At 43.3% G+C, this 17,214-nt stretch overlaps 1 protein-coding gene across 1 annotated transcript; it reads left to right on the top strand.

Moving 5' to 3' along the window:
- The first annotated feature begins 15,344 nt into the window (after positions 1-15,344).
- On the top strand, positions 15,345-16,872 carry fam183a (family with sequence similarity 183 member A). The gene is made up of 4 exons (XM_038998889.1): positions 15,345-15,483; positions 16,238-16,294; positions 16,368-16,471; positions 16,610-16,872. The coding sequence occupies exons 1-4, from the start codon at positions 15,345-15,347 to the stop codon at positions 16,721-16,723; spliced, it is 414 nt and encodes a 137-aa protein (XP_038854817.1). The 3' UTR covers positions 16,724-16,872.
- Positions 16,873-17,214: the final 342 nt, after the last annotated feature.

Genomic DNA, 17,214 nt, shown 5'->3' on the forward strand with positions numbered 1-17,214 from the left:
TCTGTAGAAGGCTACATTATCTCTGTAGAAGGCTAATTGTTTGAAATTGGAGTTCTCAGTTATTGTATAGATACACTACATGACTGAAAGTATGTGGAGACCTGCTTGTCGAACATCTCATTCCAAAATCATGAGCATTGATATGGAGTTGGTCCCCCCTTTGCTGCTATAACAGCCTCCACTCTTCTGGGAAGGCTTTCCGCTAAATGTTGGAACATTGCTGAGGGGGCTTGCTTCCATTCAGCCACAAGAGCATTAGTGAAGTCAGGCACTGATGTTGGGCGATTAGGCCTGGCTCTGCGTTCCAATTCATCCTAAAAGGTGTTCAATGGGGTTGAGGTCAAAGCTCTGTGCAAGCCAGTTAAGTTCTTCCACACTGATCTCAACAAACCATTTCTGTATGGACCTCGCTTTGTGCACGGGGGCATTGTCATGCTTAAACAGGAAAAGGGCCTTTCCCAAACTGTTGCCACAAAGTTGGAAACACAGAATCATCTATAATATCATTGCTTGCTGTAACGTTAAGATTTCCCTTCACTGGAACTAAGGGGCCTAGCCCGAATCATGAAAAACAGCCCCAGACCATTATTCCTCCTCCACCAAACTTTACAGTTGGCACTATGCATTCGGACAGGTAGCGTTCTCCTAGCATACGCCAAACCCAGATGTGTCCGCTGGACTGCCAGATGGTGAAGCGTGATTCATCACTGCAGAGAACGTGTTTCCACTGCTCCAGAGTCCAATGGCGGTGAGCTTTACACCACTCCAGCCAACGCTTGGCATTGCGCATGGTGATCTTAGGCTTGTGTGCGGCTGCTCGGCCATGGAAACCCATTTCATGAAGCACCTGACAAACAGTCCTTGTGCTGACGTTACTTCCAGGGGCAGTTTGGAACGCTTACAGTTGACCGGGGCAGCTCTATCAGGGCAGAAATTTGACGAACTAACATGTTGGAAAGGTGGCACTCTATGACAGTGCCGCGTTGAAAGTCACTTCAGCAATGCCATTCTAATATCAATGTTTGTCTATGGAGATTGCATGGCTGTGTGCTCAGTTTTACACTCCTGTCAGCAACAGGTGTGGTTGACATAGCTGAATCCACTAATTTGTAGGGCTGTCCACATACTTTTGTATATAAAGTGTAATTGTATGATGGACACGCTCCATTTTAATGTTCTGCGCTTGGTCTTTTAACGCAAACAGAGAGGACTGTGTGTTGTTCTAATGAGCTGTCTGGGAGTCTATTTTCCGTTAACAATTACACCAATCTCCATTTGATCTGCTTAGAGAGCAACCACATTAAACAATAGGGGTGCTCTACCGAGACATTTCTATCGATAGGCCCTTCGATTGAGTTTCAATGTTAAGTTTCAAGTTACATTTGTCACATGCACAATTACAGTGAAATGCTTATCTTGGAAGCCCTACCCAACAGTGCAGTATTCAATATCAAATAGTATTACAAATATTTTTATTGTTGCAAAAAACATGATAAATAAGAAATAAGAGAGTACGCTGAACACGGAGTCAGTACCAAATGTACAATGTGCAAGGATACTGGAGTACTGAGGTAGGTACGTACATGTAGGCAGGGATTAGGAGAAAGTGACTGGTAGCAGGATAAATAATATTACAAATGGAAAACAGTATGGCAGCAGCGTAAGTGGTGGGTGAGTGTGTGTATGTGTTAGTGTGTGTATGTGTGTCAGTGTAGGCGGATATACAGTGCATTCGGAAAGTACTCAGACCACTTCAATTTTTCCACATTTTGTTACGTTACAGCCTTATTCTAAAATGGATTCAATTGATGAGGAAAACAATTAATCTACACACAATACCCCATAATGACAAAGCGAAAACAGTTTTTTTTTAATGTTTGCAAAAAAAATAAAAAATAATAATACCTTATTTACATAAGTATTCAGACCATTTGCTATGAGACTCGAAATTGAGCTCATGTGCATCCTGTTTCCATTGATCATCCTTGAGATGTTTCTACAACTTGATTGGAGCCTACCTGTGGTAAATTCAACTGATTTGGAAAGGCACACACCGGTCTATATAAGGTCCCACAGTTGACAGTGCATTTCAAAGCAAAAACCAAACCATGAGGTCGAAGGAATTGTCCGTAGAGCTCAGAGACAGGATTGTGTCAAGGCACAGATCTGGGGAAGAGCAAAAAAAAAATTCTGCAGCATTGAAGGACCCAAAGAACACAGTGTCCTCAATCATTCTTAAATGGAAGAAGTTTGGAACCACCAAGACTCTTCCTAGAGCTGGCCGCCCGGCCAAACTGATCAATCGGGGGAGAAGGGCCTTGTCAGTGAGGTGACCAAGACCCTGATGGTCACTCTGACAGAGTTCCTCTGTGGAGATGGGAGAACCTTCCAGATGGACAACCATCTCTACAGCACTCCACCAATCAGGCCTTTATGGTAGAGTGGCCAGATGGAAGCCACTCCTCAGTAAAAGGCACATGAAAGCCCGCTTGGAGTTTACCAAAAGGCACCTAAAAGACTCTCAGACCATGAGAAACAAGATTCTCTGGTCTGATGAAACCAAGATTGAACTCTTTGGCCTGAATGCCAAACGTCACGTCTGGAGGAAACCAGGCACCGCTCATCACCTGGCCAACATCATCCCTATGGTGATGCATGGTGGTGGCAGCAGCATCATGCTGTGGGGATGTTTTTCAGACTGGGAGGGACTGGGAGATTAGTCAGGATCGAGGAAAAGATGAACAGAGGAAAGTACAGAGAGATCCTTGATGAAAACCTGTTCCAGAGCGCTCAGGACCTCAGACTGGTGGCGAAGGTTCACCTTTCAACAGGACAACGACCCTAAGCACACAGCCAAGACAACGCAGGAGTGGCTTCGGGACAAGTCTCTGAATGTCCATGAGTGGCCCAGCCAGAGCCCGGACTTGAACCCGATAAAACATCTCTGGAGAGACCTGAAAATAGCTGTGCAGTGACCCATCCAACCTGACAGAGCTTGAGACGATCTGCAGAGAATAATCGGAGAAACTCCCCTAATACAACTGTGCCAAGCTTGTAACGTCATACCCAAGAAAACTCGAGGCTGTAATGGCTGCCAAAGGTGCTTCAACAAAGTAGACCCCTAAGTAAAGGGTCTGAATACTTATGTAAATGTGATATCAGTTTTTTATTTGCAAACATTTCTAAAACCCTGTTTTTGCTTTGTCATTATGGGGTATAGTGTGTAGATTGATGATGGAAAATGCAATTTAATCAATTTTAGAATAAGGCTGTAATGTAACAAAAGGTGGAAAAAGTTAAGGGGTCTGAAAACTTTCCTAATGCACTGTACATGTCAGAGGGCTGAAAAGTGACTGGTAGCAGGAATATATAAATGCTTATGGTAATATACATGTAAACAGGTGTAATAGTGACCAGTATCAGGCTAAATAGATAGATACTATTAGTAATGGCAATCAATAGTCAATGAACAGCAGCGTAGTGGTAAGCATTTCAGTGTTAGTCTACACCTGTTGTTTACGAATCGTGACAAATACAATTTGATTTGGTAATAATGAACCTAATCAATAATCATTTTAGCAGCAGCGTAGGTGTGAGGGGGGAGCGGTAGTTGTTAACCATCTTATGGCCAGGGGATAGAAGCTGTTTAGGGGTCTGTTGGTCTGAGCCTTGATGCACCGGTACCGCCTGCCGGACGGGAGCATGGAGAACAGTCCATGTCTCAGGAGGTTGGATTCTTCGGCAATTTTTCGGGCCTTCCTCAGACACCGCCTGGCATGTACGGGCATGTACGGCCTGGCATGTACGGGGCGACAGGTAATAACAATAATACATTTTAGTTGGAGGACGCCTTTCAGGGTACTCAAGGACATCTTGCATTAAAAGTGTGCCTATATAAAAGCACGTGCAGTACATAAGATCATAAAATCAATTGCATCAATCAAAGTAACATTTCAATCAAAGGACAAGACGAAACAGGTCAGATAAAAAGAGCATGGAGGGGTTGGGTAGAGTATACAAACCCGGTTTAGGGTAAGGGTTTAGTTTTAGGGGGTAGGGTTGTGAATAAGACACAAACCCGGTTAAGGTTGTGGGTTGGGGGTACACATAGGTATACTGAGAATGCACAGAGTCAATCATAGAACACAGGCTATAGGTTTTCGACATCCTTGAAGAAGTCTGTTTTTGGGAGGTTTTTGAAAGTGTCTGCATGTTGTATGTGTGGGGGGAGTGCATTCCGGAGCCTGGGTGCAGAGCAGCTTAAGGCCTGGGCACCCATGGTGGAGAGGTGTAATGGGGGGGGGGGGGGGGACAAGGAGACTATCAGAGGAGGAGCAGAGGGAGCGGGAAGCTGCTTAGACAGGGAGAAGGTCTGAGAGGTAGGAGGGTGCCAGGTTGTGGAGGGCTTTGTAGGCGAGAAGTGTCTTAAAGTTAATAAGGAATTGCACATGGAGCCATTGTAGATTGATGAGGATTGGTGTGACGTGTACCGTGGATTTGGTGTGGGTGAAGATTCTGGCGGCAGAGTTCTGGACCAGTTGAAGTCTGTTGGTGAGTTTGGTGGGGATACCAGTGAGCGGTGTTGCAATAGTCCAAACAGGAAGTGACGAGGGCATGGATGAGGGTTTGGTGCTGGAGTGTGAAGGTGAGGGGCGGAGCCTGGAGATATTGCAGAGGTGAAAGAACGCTGTCCTGGTGATGGTTTTTATGTGGGGGTTCGAACGAGAGGGAACTGTACAGGAAGAAACAGAGGCTTTTGACTTGTGTTGACAGAGAGACTGGAAACTATCTCTGGCGATGGTGTGCTGTTTGGAGAGAGTGGTAGCCTAGCGGTTAAGAGTGTAGGGCCAGTAACCAAAAGGTCGCTGGATTGAATCCCCGAGCTGACTAGCTGAAAAATCTGTTGACGCGATCGTAGTCCTTTACACTCGCACTCGTATATGGCAGATTTTGGCAATAATAAGCGCCTAAATTGGAACGTCGTGGCTGTACAGTAACATGCTATACATCAGAGCTCTGTGCTTCACAGTGCTGTATGGATTTTGACTGACAGCCATTCTGAACTTCAGAACCACGCACAACAAGAAGTTGCCTCCACCCCTCCCGATAATTGGGCAACCTTTGCAAATGTTTTGTTGTCTGAGTGAGGGAAATGCCGCAAATTAAGATGACTATGCATTTTTTTAAAGAGGAGACGTTGAGGAATATCATAAGCAAGCCAAACATCTGTGAGTCCAAATGTGCACGTCACATTTCCAAATCATAAAACTCAAGTCGGCTTTGACAGAGTCGACGTTTATGATCACTGGGTTTGATAAACAGTTACAAGATGAGCGTCAAACCCTGGATTGTTCTGAACAGAATGAGGCTGTTTGTTTATTGTGAAGACAATTTGCTGCTCTACATGCACCTGAATGCACTCATGACTCCTTTCTGTTTCGAACCGAAATCTGTTTCTCTGAATTGCCTTGTGAAAGCCTAACAATGTAGGCTCATATTTTATAACTTAACTAGTCCTGTTGGCAATAGAACAAGCGTTCAAATGATGCCCACCTGACCCAGTTTGCAATTTATGATAGACCGTTTTTGGATTGCGTAAACAACAACAGTAATCGTTCCAAACGACACAACTACAAGTGGTGTGCTTGCTGTAGTTCCTCAACGGCGCAGCTTAGGCGAGCTCAAAACAGTACCTTATTCGTTGAAGACTCTTCTTTGAGTCATTAAAGTGCATTGAAATTGCTGAGGAACTATGCACACTTTGGAGAGGTGTGTGGCCACTTGAGACACCAGTTAGTCCTCTCACTCAAACGCTTGTAATTTTTGTTGGCTTATGTTGCACCTACCCCACATTTTTTAGGAATAGTCTTATCATGTTGCTGAATGTATGCAGAGTATTTTCAGATTACGTTATCAAAATATTTGTCAAAAAGTACAGTAAATGTAAAATGCACATAAAATCAACAGTTGAAATGTTCGGATTCAGTCTTGTGTCAGGTGAACTGTCGTGTACTCACCATTGGTCTAATAATTTGTCCATTATCTCCAAACTGTTCCCTTTCATTTGCTACCTTATAGGCCAATTCCCGAGTGTAAAGGGTTAAGCAAGGCACTAAACACTAATTGCTCCTGCAAGTCGCTCTGGATACCCTTACAGAAAAACCACATTAATTACACGTGATCACGTGATCTTATGTAAAGGTAACATGTTACAACCTGTAAAAGCAACATGTGATAACTATGTGATAAACTACACGTGAAAACAGTTGAGCACAAGTGAAAACATGTGAACTCGTGAAATAAATGTGTCAAAAATGGGGATGCAACATTTCAACGTGATAACATGAGTCTACACGTGACAACATTTCAACGTGATAACATGAGTCTACACGTGACAACATTTCAACGTGATAACATGAGTCTACACGTGACAACATTTCAACGTGATAACATGAGTCTACACGTGACAACATTTCAACGTGATAACATGAGTCTACACGTGACAACATTTCAACGTGATAACATGAGTCTACACGTGACAACATTTGAACGTTTTTCACACGTAAAACTGCTAATTCAACTTTCACACGTGAATGTTTTTCAATCGAAAATACATTTCCACACGTGAGAGTTAGATTTTTACTGAAAAGTTTTTCACAAGTGCAAATTAGATTTCAACATGTAAACTTTTTCAAATGTGAAAATGCTAATACATTTTTCACACATTTTCCTTGGGTGATGTGGACATCGAGGAACTTAAAGCATTTTACCCTCTCCACAGAGGCCCCGACGTTGTGGATGGGAGTGTGCAACTGCCCCTATTGAAGTCCAAATGGTGTTTGTTGTGACTATTATTTTTTATCTTTCCTATTTTCTTTTCTTTTCAGTGCAGGTTTTTCTTATTTTGGTCTTTTTGTTAGGGGGTTGATTGGTCCACCTGTCTGAAGAGCAGAGGAGACTCAAGAAAGACCCGTTTAGAGAGGCGCAAATAGAGAGAGAGAGGAGAGGTGGAGGTATGAAGAAAGATGGAGGGATGAGAAGAGGTCGAGGGTGCAGAGCTTCAATTTTGGAATTTTCATTAGAGCCAATCTGATAAATGAATAATCTAGACATCAATGTGAAGCTATGAAGAACATACCCACTCCTTGTATCACCACCTAACCTAGACACAACCTCACCACTTTAACTCGCCCTTTTTCCTCAGCACCCTTCATACCCCTACTCTCTCCCCTAACTCCCCCCCCTACTTTACTCCCTGGTCTATCCTCACATCCACCTCCTCCATCACTCCAATTTTCCCCTCCTTCTCCACCTCACCCTCACCTCCTCAGAGACAGAGAGAGACATGGAGACAGGGTCAGGCCCCTCCCTCTCTAAGGAAACCCAATCCCTCTTTTTTTGCCCACTGTAAGTGGGTAGCTGCCGACTGACAGACGTGACGTCTAGCTGGCCTGTCACTGCGAATGTGTGTGTGTGTGTGTGTGTGTGTGTGTGTGTGTGTGTGTGTGTGTGTGTGTGTGTGTGTGTGTGTGTGTGTGTGTGTGGGTGTGTGTGTGTGTGTGTGATTTCTTACATGAATTACACTGTTAATTTAACATGGCTGCTTTCTAGTCGCCTGCGAAAGGAGGGCAAGCTTTTAAAGAGATTACACACCAAGTGCTTAACAGGAGGACAAGACAGAGCCAGTTACAGCCAGGGCAGAGCTCTCCTGTCAGTGTTAAAGTGGATGTAACTGATATATGAGATGAAAATATAATGACATGTCTCATGTCTGGATGAGTCACATTTCACGAGTCAGTTGTCATTCAATGTTAGCCTACCATGTTAACCTATGGATTAGCTTGGTAAATGAGATATGCTCACTAACAGGGATGTAAACACATTTGTGTACAACATTTTAGAGAAATAAGCTTTTTATGCGTATGGAAAATGTTTGGGATTTTTTTATAGCTCATGACACATGGGATCAATACTTTACATGTTGCGTTTATATATTTTTTCAGTGTATATAATATAGATTGAATTAATCATATCCCCATGAACATCAATCTCCAGCTTCCTTTCAAAGTCTGGTGACACAAGACTATATCCTTATTGCTACCCAGAGCCTGTTTTCAGCCTTTCACTAAGGCCAGTGTATTGAGTCATGAAGTGACCTCATCACTTCCAGTGACGTGACCTTCAGGTAATTTTATGATCTGACTCTGCTCTCTTGTTCTCTCTCTCTGCCCTGTCCCTCTCCTCTATACCTGCAGTGACCTGTGACCTCTGGGATGAGTTCTGCTGTCATGACTTCCTGTCACCTGTGAGGTATGCCAGGGGACGTGGTCAGGTTAGGGCATGGCCCCACAGATGGATCCCCTTCCTAAACAAAGATCACTCTGCTCTTGTCAGGAATGTGACATGGAGGACGACCCTGGTCTCTTCTGCCATCCCTCTCTCAACAGCAGTACCATTCAGAAGAGGTGAGGCATGGTGAGCCGTGGACGCCGCACTGGTGTCATTAGCCCTGAGCTAAATGCGGGTTGGCATTTATTGTCATGAATCTTGCCCTGAAGGCTGCTCTGCAGAGTGGTCACTAGCTAGCACAGCCACAAAGTCGTAACATCTGATTTTAAACCTTAACCACACCGCTAACCCTAATGCCGAACCGTAAATAAATTTTTGTTTTTGTGAATTTTTACAAAAGAACCAACTTTTTCTTTGCAGCCTCCAGGGCAAGATTTGTGACAAATGTCAACCTGCGCGTTAAGCTGTCCTGCTATGACAACAAAAAATATTTAATTGATTTGTCTCTCTCAGGCAGGCTTTATTGGATATGAATTCATTTGGATAATGTTACGTCAAACATATTCAAAAAGTTAGGATATGCCTCCAACCCATTTTCACTTGTTGAATTTAAGACTTCAAGGCATCGGCGCAGTTAGGGGTGGGCTTCTAGGGCTCCAGCACTGAATGTTTTCAGTCCAGCCCCTAACCTTTTGATGGTCAAATATTTGTGAAATTGCGGCCTGTCAAAAAATACCGTGCAAACACCTCGGAAGGGGCAGACAGGCTGTTTGAATATGCACCCAGCGGTTTCTAAAGCCAGCATGGCATGTTGAATTTGTTTTCTTCCTATAAATTTGGCTCTAGCGTGTGAACGGCTTGGGCTGTCAGCTATTATGACCCCACAAATGAAAGCTAAGACTCCTAGGAACATACAGATTGTGTGCCTTCTGTTTCCCTCCACAACGTTCACAAGCCGCGCACGAGTCGTTAGAAGGGACTTTGACAAAACCATAGAATGACTGGGGTAAATTAATTGAATTCAATTGTGATAATCTCCCTATAAATTTGGCTCCAGCCTTGGAACGGTTTGGGCTATTTGCAATTATGATCCCATTCCTGAAAGTTAAGACATATCTTGTGATTGCCTGATGATCTTCTTTCTGCTTTCCTGAATAATCCAATACTTGTTCCGATGCATTTTAATCAATTGAAGGCATACTTAATTCAGACTTAAATTTGGCATTACCTGATTTGACATATCTTTGTGTTCTTTATAAAGGCCAGATTCAAAAGCTTCATCATTTTTCTTTACAGATTTGTTTCAGGGTCCTAAAATTGAAAATAAAAAAAGTGTGATGGTCCATGCTATCACTATTTTAAAACAAATATGTGTTAATAGGGCCGTAAATATAGTACAGAAAATGCACGTATTCAGTGGAATGCACTGTACTTTCGGCATTGTAAAGGTCTGCCACATCTCTCCTTTGAAAGAAAACAGACATTGGATTATGATGATTTGTCTGACAACAATTGTAAGCATGTTATTTTATTTTACTGAACTGTACACTCACCATACAGTTTATTAGGTACACCACTCCATTCACGAAACTGGATCGCTTGAGTCGCGTGGCCATGGCTTGCTATATAAAGCAGGAAGACAGGTATCCAGTTACTCTTTGATTAAACGTGAGACTGGGCAAAATGAGTGACCTAAGCGCCTGAGTGTGGTATGATCGTCTGTGCCAGGCACGTCAGATCCAGTATCTCAGAAACAGCCGCCCTCCTGGGCTTTTCACGAATGGCAGTGTCTAGGGTTTACCGAGAACGGTGCGACAAACAAAAACACATCCAGTCAGCAGCAGTCCTGTGGGCGAAAACAGCTCGTTGATGAGAGAAGTCGAAGGAGAATGGCAAGAATCGTGCAAGCTAACAGGCGGGCCACAGACAGACAAATAACGGCGCCGTGGTGTGCAGAATGGCATCTTGAAACGCACACAAATGATCAATCCTTGACACGGATGGGCTATTGCAGCAGACAACCACTCCAGGGTCCACTCCTATCAACTAAAAACAAGAAGAAGCGGCTCCAGTGGGAACAAGATCACCAACACCGGACAATCGAGGAGTGGAAAACAGCCTGGTCCAACGAATCCCGGTTCCAGTTGCATCATGCTGATGGCAGAGTAAGTATTTGGAGCAAACAGCATGAGTCCATGGACCCATCCTGCCTGGTGTCAAAGGTACAGGCTTGTGGTGGTGGCGTACTGCTGTCCAATCTGCAGCAACTGTGTAATGCCATTGCGTCAGCAAGGACCAACATCCCTGTGGAACGTTTCCGACTTGTAGAATCAATGCCCCGAATAATTCAAGCTGTTCTGGGGGCAAAGGGGGTCCGACCCAGTACTAGATGGGTGTACCTAATAAACTGGCCGGTGATTGTATATTGTTGAGAGAGAAAGAGTGTGTGAGGGGGCTTGGGTAACAGTGTGATTCTTTAAGCAGTTTGGCTCATTGGACATGTCAGAAGCCCCGTTTATACGTGGTTCTAATGTGTCTGTTGTCCTAATCTTGTCCACATTCTGATTGTGCTCAAATTTTTTGACATGTGTAGATGATTAAAATACACATTGTGATTTGATTGTGATCAGACCTTCCTGACCACCTCCGGATGTAGTCAGTCACACATTGTTCCTGGATCTGCACCGTGAATCCATTTAAATCACAATTATCCTGCCCTCTACAATCATTGACAGGTTACGCCATTGACTTATGGCATCAATATGTGTCTTAAAATAAATAAATATGATTTTGAAAGACTATCTGCATTTAGGATGTTGAAATTCCTTTTTTTCTGGGTGAGACCCCCCAGACCCCCCTACTAAGGTTCCCCATCTTTGGGCTAAGCCCCCAATTTCCTCAAATCCTAGCAACGCCGTTAACCGCATCAACGGGGTGTTCAGCAGACACACACACGCACCCGAGGATGCCCCGTCTCTCCGCCTCGCTCCTCTAATGCCTCTAGCTAATCAGCTCTGTTAGCAAACAAGGCAGAGAGAATCACCAGCCTCCACGCTCCCTGTCTCACTCCAGGCCAGTGATATTAATGAAGATGAGCTAGTGTAGTCAGGAGGGCAAATAGGAGGACAAATTAGATTAAAACACGACTACATAGTGGAGGGCAGAGGAGCGCCATAGATGAGTGAGCTCACATCACCCACTACTGCGACCCGGTGGAGAAACCATGAAACTGCCTGAGACAAGAAGAGAGCAGAAAGCATACAACACTTATGAAAGTGCCTCTTGCCTTTGTGACCCCAAAAAAAGATACTACAGTCTGCAGGAAAGGGTAGACTATAAAGTAACTTTGGTCAGATATCTATTCTACAACAAGGTATATTCTAATCTGTACAGCTCTAATCGGCTGCGCTCAATCAGTTAGACAGTCTACTGAGAAAGTCTACTACTGGAGGCACAACAGGGAGATTTGAGAAAGGAGCAATGGTAACATAACAGTAAGATCTGATCTGAGGACGGCTTTCCCACGACTGGGGTGTCTCCACTGCACCTCACATAAACAAATCACAAGCATCAGCTGTGTTTGTGTGTGTGTGTCTCCAGATAAACGTTCCCCTGCTATCACCTGTCCTGCTGGCTCCATTGTGAGTGTAGTATGTATACATGGCTAGACTGCATGGCACTGAATGTGTGGGTAGTGGTGCCTGCCCTGCTCCACCAAACACAAGTGGAGAGGGGAGACTGGAAAAACATTATCTCACTCAGCAGCTACACACACACAGTCAGCCAGTCCCTTCCTTGATGTCGTACCACAGTAGTGTACAGTATGTGTAGATGTGTGTGGGCATTATCTTGGTGTGTGTGGCGACAATAGGCCATGAGAGGAGGGATGTGTTAAGAGTTGTGTTCAAAATGGAGTGGTGGATGACTGGCAGTCAGACTGCGCTGGGCTCAGGGGCTCCAGGGACAAACCACAGAGAAATCATTTTCTCACGGTCTTAGGTCTTCACTGGAGAGAGCAAAGTCTGTGTACAACACTGTCTTCTACGGGCTCTCTTCTCTACTGGCTGACGAGCAGGGTTAGTTGGGATTCGTCACTGCCTTAACATCATCTCTAAGGTAGTCTTGTTTGCTTGTTCATGTGATAAAAATATAGCCGTTTATGTTTTGTATCGCCATATGATTTGGTTTGAATAGATTCCAAAGAAAAAAATGTAAATGTCAAATTCCTTTTCTGGAGTCTTTCAACAACAAAAAATTATCTCCCCGCCGATTCCATTAATCCACAAGGGGTCTGGTGCATAACACGCTCCCTATTTCATAAAAACATCCGTTTATGAAAAATAAAATCAATTTACATTTTCAAAGTGCTATTTGATGAGACATTTCGACAGTTCCCTCTGATTCTCATCCACAGCCACTCATGCTCCAAAGGTCATGTTCAGTAAATAAAAAGCTACACGGGAAGTTCATTAAATTACAGTTCTAAATTCCAAATTCCACCACCAGTGTGTTGCTCTTTCCCCTTAGTAAGTAAATATCGGACGGAGTTCATTAAGTGGTCATCACTAAGTGGATTAGAGAGTGTGAAGGAATAAAACGCAGGCTCTTGTTAGTTCTGTGTTGGATTAATCAGGGAGAAAATGGCTGTATTATACTGTACATTACATAATGTTTAATTAGCAGGCTAGTTGGAGGGCAATTTGTAATTAGAACATGGCCTCGTCAGGAAAGGTCAAAAGCTGTTGATTGCCATGGCACAGAGTTGGCTTGTCTACTATGGAAAGGGTCGTGAATATTGAGCCGTTATTGGCTTTGATACTGAGCCATGTTCTGGGGCACAAACTCTCGATCTCTCTCTACTTTGCACACACATTAGTTCTAAAAGGCATGATATGGTGTACACAGTCGCCATACAATCTAATGTTCTTTTCCATTGCCTTTCTAAATAATAGGTATATTCAAACAAGGGAAAATAGTTACAAATTATTCCATTATGGCCTGGGGATGTGAACTACATCAAAATGCCAACCTGACAATCTAAAAATTGCCCTCTCTCTGTTCTCTGATCCAGAATGCAAAGGGAGAGAAAGTGACTGGCTTGACGTTAACATGGATGGACATTGTGACAGGGGACAGAGGGATGTGCTTGACATGACACACCCCGAGTCCCTCACACACATACAGAGAAATATCACAAACACGAGACACAAACTCTCTCACTCTCACACACACACTGGAGCCTACTAATCTGCCTCTAGATCTTCCCAATAACAAAGCTGCACTCTAACACAAGCTGATTCTCCAACTCCCTGGGAAGCTAGTCCTATTTTCCTGTTATTACTTACTATATTTTTCATTATTTTCCGGAGACAACAATAACCCTTAAATTAGGTTACGACATGGGAAGGGAGAACAGCAGAGGATCTCTGACTTTATTAACCTGTCTCTTTCCATGAGGGAAGCAGTGACACAGAACCATCCAGCAGAGACACACACTGCTCAGAAACCCTCAGAAGGGGAGGGGGGACAATAATGATTGTCTCAGAACAGGGGGAAGGAACGAGGGACTAAGGAAGACCGGAGGAAGGGAAATGAAATGAAAGGGAAATTAAATAAAAGGCCTTATGTGATGGGACAAGTGCAGGTGCTTCACAACCGTGAGATTTTCATCACTGCTTTGCAAATATACCAGTGATCCTGAGGGACCCATCCAACCAAATGCTCCATTTACAAGAGGAAGTGTGTGTGCGCCTTTGTAAATGTGCACGTGTGTGAGTGAGAAGCCCTGATCGTGACACTACAGATGGTAGACTAACTCAAGCGTAGTTCTGCACAATCTGAAAACCTCAATTCGGTTTCCAAGCACTGTGCAGTCAGTCACTAGATTGTACTTTCTCCCATTGCTGTTAAATATTCATAACAGTTAACCCAGTAGGCTACATACAGTACATCAGCAACACGGAGACGTTAACAGATGGAGATGGGGAAAGAGCAGCTGAACACTAAAGTGCTCCAAGTATCTTCTGCCAGTGTCTGCCTGACAAAGACTATGTCCCAAATTGCACCCTTTTCCCTATATAGTGGACTACTTTTGTCCAGGGCCCATAGGGCTCTGGTCAAAAGAAGTGTGCCATGTAGCGAATAAGATGCCATTTGGGACACAATCAGAGTGTACATCTAAAACATTCTGATTGGTGAGATTGTGGCAAAAAAAAAAGAAGAAAAATCACGATATGAAGACAAGAAAAAGTAAGATTGATAGCCACTCGCAAAACCTAGTAGGCATACAACATAAACCTAAGACAAGACAAATGGGTCTCTATGAAAACTCGGGAATCAATATCAAACACAACGGTCTTCGAAATTAAATCAACAGCAGTCTGAAAAACAAAAACTCACAGACTGACCAAGCAATAATCTCAGGCTATATATATATATTATTCGTCGAGCTTATCAGATATAAATATAGCCCTAGAGACGAGGCCGGCCGAGGACAACCAAGGTCTTGTATTGGAACTGGACACCACCTCTGGCAGGGCAGCCAGGCCTAAATATAAAAAAACACGTACTGAACGGAGCAGCTCGTGTAAAGATTTAAAGCCCCTAACGTTTGATATAGTATCTCTAGATATCAAACAAGCAAACTTGGCTTGCATTTTACAATATTTTCTTTGATGTTTTTCAATTGCCAACGTTGAAGTAAATTGATTTAATGGTGGCCTACAAGACAGAATGTACTCTCTTCACTAATAAGGCAAGAGCACAGTAGACTACAGCCCCTGTAGCTCTGAACAGAAATACATGTTTTATTTCATCCATGGCTGACTGAAAGAAAATGTGTACTGTGCGCCCTCGTGTGGCCACTAAATACCTGTACATTCTGAGGTTCTGTTTATTGTTGCTAGGCAACGAGAGAACTAAATAAAACTTGTTGCGATTGACAGCTAGTTTGTATTTCGACGGCTGGCTTGCTACAAAGTTGCACACTACGTAGTGTCTCTGGTGTTTTCTCTTGGTGTTTTCTCTGGATTGCGTCCGAATTTACACGAACCAGGATGGCAGCGGCTAAACAACCAAAAGAAAAGCATCCTGTGGATATTGTTCATCAGAACGCAATTCACGTCAAGACCATACAGAAGGAGAATAGGAGCCAACAATTGTACACGCTATTTAGCATAAACCCGTACAAAAAACGTAAGCACATTCAACCGCCGTAGAAAGGTTTGTGTATTAATGTGAACGATGAGGAATGTCATGATGAACAACTACTGTAATTGCTTTTGTTCAATCCCTTACTGTGTCATAACCTGGTCACAAGCTAGTATCACAGGAATGAAACCACTTCAAAAGCTTTAGCTATATACAAACTCAAAGTACTGGACAAAAAAACGAAAACACCTAGCTATCACCACACTCCAATTAAGAAATACAACCTCCTGAGTTGACAGCCTTTAATGCTTTGCCGACACCTCTGCTGTATAAGATCACTCAGTTAGTAACATACTGCAAGGACAATACCAGGACGACAAGAGCTTCAACCAGAGGAGTCTGCTCAATTCAGTTTCGGTCCACCAAATTAGGCCCGACCGCTTTTTCAGTCAGAGCGTCTGGATTATGGAACACCCTGCCAACCAGTGAGAGTATTTTTGCTAGCGTGAGGCAGACCTAAACAAGTGTCTAGTGTAAAACCAGTCATGTGAAGATTAAGGCATTCTGTTACTTAAAATGTCAGATACTGTAGGACCAAAGGAATTTAAACTCTGAAGTAGTATCATTATATTGTATATTTTTGCCTATTTTGATTTGTTTTATATATAGAGATATCTTAAGCGTTATATTGTAATGATGTATTGAAGTATATCGTTTTCTGTCCGGGACTACATATATCAGCTATCTAGCTAAATCTCTGACAAATAAACCAATAAAGTCATCTTCTTTTACTTCTCAGTTCATGTTTTGACTGACAAGCCTATGGCCAGCCCCACCCACGACAACATAGAGGATCGTAAGTATGATGGCTAGCTTTTCAATATTATCGGAGATGTTGGCCAGTCTCTTAGATTATGTTTCCCCCCCAGCTGCTTTCCTGAAGATCATCCACAGGGCTTGTTTGGAACCAACCAAGAAATACACTCACCCCCAAACTGAGAGCCAAGAGATAGGCTGGATATCCAGACCTCTGGTAAGAACTCCCACTTTGTGAGTGATTATGAGAATACGTTTCAAAGTTGTGTCCCCTTCTTTAGTGTCCTTAGCCTGCTCTGGCACTCCTACAATCTCATTTTTCCTAAAAAAAAAATCGCTTTTTTGCCCTGTCAAGATTGTTTCAGATCGCCGTGATAGGAGACTGAACTGGCCGCGGCAGAACTCTGAGATCACCAAGTACATGGATACAGCATGGCGTCTGAAAGAACAGACCCAGAACCTGGGATAGATCTCCGGCCTACTACAAGCAGGCTACGAGACTCAATTTGGATAAACTACTGGATCATTGGCCTCTTCGCTGGATATCAATTGAGAAATATTAAATGGAAACATGGCTATGAAGAATATTGCTTTACTGTCCCAAATAAACAACTGGTTGCAGACAGACCTACTGTATAATGTCAAACACCATAACGTCATACAGGAAATACATATTGAACTAGTACAAATCATTTATCAAAAAGAAACAGGAGCAGGTATAGCCTGGTCCCAGGACTGTTTGTGCCCTTGCCATCTCCATTGTGGTCATTGTCAAGCCAACCATGATACCGCATGACAATGAGTGACAAGGAGTTTGTATAATACCAGACTGGCACTCAAATCAAACTTTATTTGTCACATGCACCGAATACAACAGGTGTAGCACCTTACCATGAAATGCTTACTTACAAGCCCTTAACCAACAATGCAGTTCAAGAAAGCGTCAAGAAACTACACTGC

This window comes from Salvelinus namaycush, chromosome 8 (assembly GCF_016432855.1).
Source record: "Salvelinus namaycush isolate Seneca chromosome 8, SaNama_1.0, whole genome shotgun sequence".
In the NCBI taxonomy this organism is placed as follows: Eukaryota; Metazoa; Chordata; class Actinopteri; order Salmoniformes; family Salmonidae; genus Salvelinus; species Salvelinus namaycush.